The sequence below is a fragment of the Convolutriloba macropyga genome, chromosome 5 (assembly GCF_964194025.1).
Source record: "Convolutriloba macropyga chromosome 5, txConMacr16.3, whole genome shotgun sequence".
NCBI classification, from domain to species: domain Eukaryota; kingdom Metazoa; phylum Xenacoelomorpha; order Acoela; family Convolutidae; genus Convolutriloba; species Convolutriloba macropyga.
In genome coordinates this window covers 25557162-25564706 of record NC_134472.1, presented here as the reverse complement: position 1 = coordinate 25564706, position 7545 = coordinate 25557162, and the positions used below count along the sequence as shown (strand labels likewise).

At 34.7% G+C, this 7545-nt stretch overlaps 1 protein-coding gene across 6 annotated transcripts in view; it reads right to left on the bottom strand.

Annotated features, from left to right (window-relative positions):
- Nucleotides 1-2728: 2728 nt before the first annotated feature.
- The window catches only part of LOC142339900 (uncharacterized), an 82422-nt gene continuing 77605 nt past the window's right edge, over nt 2729-7545 (bottom strand). For 4 of the 6 annotated variants that reach the window (XM_075390253.1, XM_075390250.1, XM_075390251.1 and 1 more), the window contains 2 exons: nt 7159-7327; nt 2729-3026 (listed from right to left, as the gene is read on the bottom strand). In XM_075390253.1, coding sequence (XP_075246368.1) covers nt 2858-3026; nt 7159-7327 — 338 coding nt within the window. In that variant the 3' untranslated portion in view covers nt 2729-2857. Of the gene's footprint in view, nt 3027-7147; nt 7328-7545 lie in introns of those variants that run through there. The other 2 variants (XM_075390252.1, XR_012759040.1) reach the window with 2 other exon arrangements.

Below are 7545 nucleotides of genomic sequence, written 5' to 3'. Positions count from 1 at the left end.
TACCTTTTTTTTTGCTCTACTATTGCTTTATTCACCTAAAAGTGATTTAAAAAAAACACATTTTTTGCACACCCTAAGCCCTTAACGAACAGTAGAGCAGAAGATAGTAATCTTTTCAGTCAAATCTCCGCCAATCAGAGAATGAGAAGACTCTGTCCTCTATTATATAGAGAATGCTTGTATTAGTCTTATATTACATTCACTTCCATGTGTACACCATGGACTTCGAAAACATTCAAATATCTTGTCGTATTAATTGAAGTTTATCTTCAGTGTTTGCCAGAGTCAGTTAGTCATATTGAGTAAGCCAAGTTTACTTCAGCCCACACCTTTAAATCTTCATTAGTAGGCATCAGTCGTGTGGTCAAAGCAAAATCTGCTCTGATTAGGTTAATTACAAGCTCAGAATCGTGGAATGGTGACTTTTATCCGCGAACACTAGTTTCAAAATGTAAGCTTTTTATAAGATAAAAGTTGTCTATTTTCACGTCACTCTTTTCCATCTTGAAAAATGGTTTCCCCCAAACGCGATGATTATTACAATTGGCTTTTGCGGACATTGTCCACTTAATGGTCCATAAAGCAGCTTTCGTAAAAGTCATTTGCTGTACATTAATTTCATCTGTCTCGTGCTTAAGAATCACACTGATCTACCCTAATGTTGCAAGACGTTTGATGATTTGTTGCATGATTTCTGTTACAGGTCTGGGCGGCTTTTTACTTTAGAACCTGCAAAATCCATTTGAACATCTCATTTTGTTCAACCAGAGTCTCGAGCACAGAACCGAATTGCATTCGTTTGATACAAGTCAAAATTTCACCAAACTCCAGCCAAGCCATACACCCTTCGGATTGAATGATGTCTTTTGTTCTCCGATTGTATCTCTCCGGTCGCCCAGACTATACAGAAAACTAGACATTGAACGGACTATGAATGGATTGGGAAAACCATTTAAAAATCCGATCCAAAAAATCGAAAAAACAGTAAAAATCAAAGTGAAATTGCCGCATGTGAACAAAAAACCACTAGCCAGAAAGCGAGTTTTTGTTCAAACACCGTTTTCTCACTCTACTTTAAAATTAGAGCGAAAAAACTCACTCTCGCTTTTTCGATGCATTTCCTGTTTCAGCGTGACCGAAATCACTACTCCAATTTGACTTCAAAAATCATGAAAATGTGTGAACAGATCTTAAAAAAAAACATAGCCTGAAGAATTCCGGAAACGATTCGAAGTAGAAATCTGACTATTCTCACTAATAAGATGCAACACCAGCATATTATCAATCCACAGACAGTGTAACCATTTCACAAATAAAAGACTGGAGAACTGGAAACTTGACAAAGGACCAAATCAAAAAATAATATTCTCTAAAGTTCCAAACAAAATTCTCTACAAAAAGATAACATGCAGCTTCCCATCCATAACTCATAGAAATCAAATAGTTATATATTTGGCTAGATCAATCGCCCACCTAGTACTTGCAGAGAAACGTTAAACAACAAACTAAAAAAAAGACTAAGAAAAACTCTTTAACGAATTAGAGATTTGTAGAATTTGTTTAATTGAAAACTACCCTGCTAAGCTCTTTATTGAGAAAAAGTTACCCACAAAAACATTAAATTGGAAGAAATAGGCAATAAACTTAGAAAAAAGACAAAAAGTGGCCAAATTTGCCCTGATTTACTCGATTTTCTTTAACAAAAACAACTCGAAACTAATATCAATCCAAATGAGAGACGTCCAAAAGAGCTACAACAACTGACTTCCACTAGAAAACTCACCAAATGCAATCAAAGGTTGAGTAAGAACAGAAACGACATTTAAAACCTAATTGAACAAATAAAAAACGAGAAAAAGTACAAATTTTTTAAGAAAAAATAAAGCCAAATAAAGTTACTTTGAGCAAATAGAGCAATGAAATGCTCGCGAAAAAATGGGCAAGTCATAACAAGCTAAAGAAATTGTCTACAATTAAAAAAAAAACGAAAAAAAAGCCAAAAATTTAAAAAAGTGGTTAAAAAATTCCTAATTTTTCTGCCATTTTTCTTCAGAAAAAATGTTTTATAACAACAAAATTGTAATCAGTTTGTATCCCTGATGATCCTTGAGTAACGAGCTTCTATGCAAATCGCACTTAAAGCAGTAAAACAAAACAAAAGGCCAAAATATATTAAATTGCGTCGAAAAATCCACAAAACTGATCAAAAACCTCCAAATTTGCATAAAACTCAAATTAACTACTTGAAACCTTCAATTCCTATCAGAACGAGCCCCAATCTAATACAATATCATAATCAAACCTCATAAACAAGAAAAATTGCAAAAAAACTGCTTTTAAAAGCCGCACGTGAACAAAAAAATTTCGCTCGCTCAGAGAAAATTTTTTCGCATATCAATTTCTCGCTCTCTCAAAAACAGCGGTATGAACAAAAAACCACTCTCTTTTCGCTCCGCTCTTCACTTTTGTTCAGCAACCAAATCACTCCAAATTTTTTCACGCGTTTCATTTCCCGCTTCAAAATTCACTCCAATAAAATTGATTAAAAAAAGGACTTCTCCAATACTCCTCTTCGAGTCGTAAAAAAAGACAGCGCCCCAATACAATTCAAATTCTTTGAATTATAAAAAAAATAGGAGCGCTATAATAGCCGGCTGAGAAGACGAGGGCGGCTATTAATAAACAACTTAGTGGCATTGACTTTCCTGAGAAAAAAATTCAATCAGGCAACTTGGTCTTGTTCAGCTTATATTACTTATTATTTATAGTTAAGTACAAGGTCTTAAGTACAAAAAACTCGATCGTCTTGCACAGAGGAAGGCAGCTACAAAATATATTTTTTCACAATTATTTAGAATTACAGCACAGTATGTCTTTTTCTGTAGAAGCCTTGTCGTTCTATAGGAAGCATCCGTCTCAGAGTCATTATTTCAGTCATCTCCAATGAGGGTAGTCCTCGTGATCCTACGGGAGGAACACTTGAAGACCTCCGACTCCACATCATGTCCACAAGTCCAGGAAAGTCTCTGTCCAGTTACAGTTTTGTTTCCATTTCCAGTTTTTTGTTTGAGCGGACCGGTTTTTGTGTTAATAACACTTTGATCAAATAAACAAACTGGTCACTCAAGTAAACGAAACTTTGCAGAGCTTTAAATGTCTTGAGAAAGCATGATTTACAATTCGAAACAGCGGGCCAAGGATTTGAAATATCGCTCGAAAAAGCGTGGTCGAAACATTTTTAGCGGGACACTAACGTAAGCACCAGTACCATGGGTGGGGCCAATATTGCATGGAGTATTGCCAAAATAGGCGTATGAATAAAAACGTCAATGATTTCAGGCTCACAGCAATAACATGACATCTGCAAATCAAATCATATAGCTTTTCGCCAATCTTTTAAAGAGAACAAAAAATTCGAACATAGTCGGCAGATTGCAAGAAAATAGCCGCGATAGACGCTTGTGGCCTTCCATGAATTGAAACAACTAAAGGAATAAGATAGACAGATCGACCACCAGTCCTTTGGTAGATCACTAAACTTTTTGGATTACATGCGGACTGTCAATTATATGACTCATACGGTCTCTAAGGAAAAAGCCCTAAAAGCGATTTTTCAAAATTAACATTCAAAATCAAAAACTCAAGACTAATAATCAAGCTTTAGGGCATAAAAGTTTGGCACTAATTAGATGCACACTATTAACTAGTAAATGCTCACAAATTTTAAAAATTCATAAGAGAGTTCAGAAGTTATTTTTTGAGTGAGGTAAGTTACGCAAATGACCTAAAAGCATAAAAGACGTTACGTACACAAACTTTAATTGCAAAGCAGTAGAAGTCAAAGAAGTCATTGAAAAAGTCAATTCCAAGAAGTCAGGTCGTAAGAAACATCGACGGAGACGAAGAAATTTAAAAAAAAACAATGTCCCCAATAAAAGCCGCTTTCGCTTCGCGGCTATTAAAAAAAGAAGAGATAAATTGACCAATTTTTTTCTAATTTTTTTCAGTGTCACAAAGTGTTCTAATTCGACGTGGTTTTGGTTGAATTCTAAAACTATACTTAATTCAGCTTCTAAACTGAAAACTTATAAGCTTATTACCAATGTCAGCTAGCAAACACTCTAATGAACTTTGATAACCTAATTCTCAAGGAATTATTGACCGGGCTTCATCGGTTTGTCCCGTTTCTTTGATTTTGTTCTTTTAACTTTGACTGTATTCACTATCTTGCGTAATTCATTGAGTGAATGAATTTAAAAACCACTCAGTTGACACAGTGGGTGAGGTAAGTCAGAAATCAAATGTAAAAGTGGTGACTTATGTAAAACGAAACACGTGATCAATAAATAAAGCGAATTAAAAAAGGAGAGCGGCTAAATAATAGCCAATTGAGAGGCTGACGGCGGCTATTAAAAAGACAGACAAATCGACCAATTTTTTTCTGTTTTTTTTTCAGTGTCAAAAAGTGTTCTAATTTGGCGTGCAGTTTCAGTTAGATTCTATAAATACACTTAATTCGGCTTCTAATTTGAAATCAAATAGAATAATACCCATATCAGCTAGCAAACACTCTAATGAACATTGATAACCTAATTCTCAATGACTTAGTGGTGGGGCTTTATCGCTTTATCACAATTTTTTGAATTTGCTCTTTTGACATTGACCGTATTCAATTTATTGCGTAATTCAATGAAATGATAAATGATGATTTGTGTAAAACGAAAAACCTGATCAAAAGGTAAAGTGAATCGTAAAAAAAGGAGAGCAGCTAAATAATAGCCATTGAGAGACTGACGACGGCTATTAATCAGCAGTAACTCTAAAATTTATAAAACATAGCCAGCAGATTGACGTAAAATAGCCGCGATAGACGCTTGGGGCGTTCCATGAATTGAAACATCTAAAGAGATTAGATAGACAGATCGACCACCAGTCCTTTAATAGACCACTAGATTTTTTGGGTTAACTTTGGACTCTCCTTTTTATGAGACACATAAGCTTTATAAGGAGAAAGCATTGATGAGGTTTTTCAAAATTAGGATTTTTTCCATTTGATTCTCAGCTGAGTGGGCTTATATTATTTGCCCACTGATATAAGTGGGCAAATAATATAAGTGGGCAAATATTATTAGCCCTTCTGATGCACGTGCAATATTTTTTACATAACGACTTACTATGTAATGGCACGTGCTCTGTAAGGGGGGGGCGCAAAACGCACTTGGCCTTACTTGGATGCGCACTATTGATTTTTAATAGGTTAATGTTCAAAAAATTTAAAGTTCCATAAGTGAGTCAATTCCAAGAAATCAGGGTAAGACGAAACAAAAATCTGTTAGACAAAGTAAAAAAAATATAGCAGGACAAGTCCTGAAATACAATTCAACGAATTGAATGAAAAACTCAGACGTACTCTACTTGAGCAGATCAGTTGAACAATGCCAGCCAGAATACAAATAAAATCATCTCAAAAAATTCAGAAACTAAAAGAATCAAAACTAAACAAAAATATACTCATTGCTAAAACTCTTGAAGCTTTTAAACCTCAGGCAGTATTTTTTCCCTTTATAAAATCTATTTCAAAAATATATTCAAAACCAATTTTTGTTTTTGAATTTGGTCCAGTATTATATCTGCAAGACCTGCAAACAAATTAATTGGCCCTTGAAGATCAATTAACTCGAAAATGAACAAAAAACATTAAAAAAAAACACCGGCCAATTATAAAGAACTGTTGCTGAAAATCGTGATATAAATATCTTCAGAATCATTTCTGTGTCTCTAGAGGCTATCCATTAGCCCAATTCCAAGCTGTAAAAAACTTATTGGCTCATAGATCGAGAGGCAATAATTTTTAGAAAAATCTCAAAATTCAAAAAATAGAAATTCGTTCTATTAAGATGTTGAAAATTGTTCAATTGTCCCCTAGCAGCTATCTAATAACAAATTATCAAACCCTGGATGAAGTTAGCTGGCTACTGAGGCAAGAAAAACTGAATATAAGACAAATTTTTTGAAAAAAACTTGAAAGAAGTAGCAAATTTCTATCAAAAAATTCCAAAATTCGAAAAGCTAAATTGTTGATAACAAATCCATTGAATCCCGCAAGCATGCAGTAACAACTTTTTTATCAGACTGTGGAGTAATTTTTCTGTCACTTGAGAATGAAAAATTATCAAAAATTGACAAAAGCTTTTGGAAGCCTTGAAAAAATTGCAAATTTTATATTAAAAAATTCCAAATTTCGAGACATTAAAATGTTGAAAACCAATCCATTTTTACCAGAAACCATGCAGTGCTCTATTGTTAAACCACAAAGGACAGGACATTTACTGGTCCATGAATATGGAAAAACAAAAAAATGACAAAAATTTTCAAAATATTTGAAAAAAATTGCAAAAATTAGTACCATTTTGCCTGTTTGTATTTGTAGTACCAAAACATATAGCTCATAAGAAGTTATTTTGTCTCGCAAAAGGCCTTCATCAGTTTTCAAAAACTTCAACGTATATCTAAAACAAAAAAATCAAAAAAATCACAAAAAACATGAAAAATTTCAACATTTTGAGCCCGAAAACTCCTAAAAATGACCTTTAGACCTTTAATTAAGGCCATCCCAGCACCTGCACCACTCGAAGCACTTGAAGGACTACTGAAGATCGCTTTGGGCCTCTAATGAAACTTAATGCCCGCTGAGCTTTACCTGTTTATCCCGTTTTGAAAGATCAAAGTCATTGAAAAATGTGTGAACACATCTTAAAAAAAAACACAGCTTTGAATTGTAAAAAATTTAGAAGCACTGTAATAGCCGCCTGGAATCGAGGACGCGGCTATTAATAATACCGAGCTGCTGCATGTCCCTTCCGATCAGACAACTGTTGCCATAAAATCGGGATCAAAGTGTTGGTACCCAAAATTACGGAGTGAAGGCCACTATTATCGTCGACCGTAATAGTGACGTTTAATCTGTGACGTCACCTTCTTTGAATGTTTTCAGATACGTGAAACTAGATCGAAAATAGCAGAGTAGAAGGTGAAATGTGCTCGCCTTTTCGCCTTTCCTTAACATAGTCTTTTTTAGCGAACATGCTAATACAATTTACATTTGTAAAGATCTTTAATGGTTTTGCGGGTTGCTAGGAAACATAACGGGAAAACTGCCTTCGATAGTCAGTGTGATGCTCAGTTTTACAGAAAGGAGAATTGAATTTGCGAATGAATGAATTGATGTCGCCAGCCCCCTCACAGCAGGACCCTGGAACAGTCTGGTTCGTTCCAGTGATATAGTTGGCACAAGGACAGCAGGGACTAGTGTTGTTGAGTTGGTTGCCTGGATACAACAATTAAAGGTCATCATTTTTGTTAACAGACATCTATTTTCCCTCATATTTTCCTAAATATGTTGTCTGTCGATGTATGTGACCTGTTGTCTGAATAGGGAGAAGGGACTGTTAGTGGAACAAAAATTCTCAAAACGGCTTGTCATTTTTTTCCAGCAGTTCCTAATTTCTATGTATTAGAACCTAAGCTACTGTTCAAATCCAATAA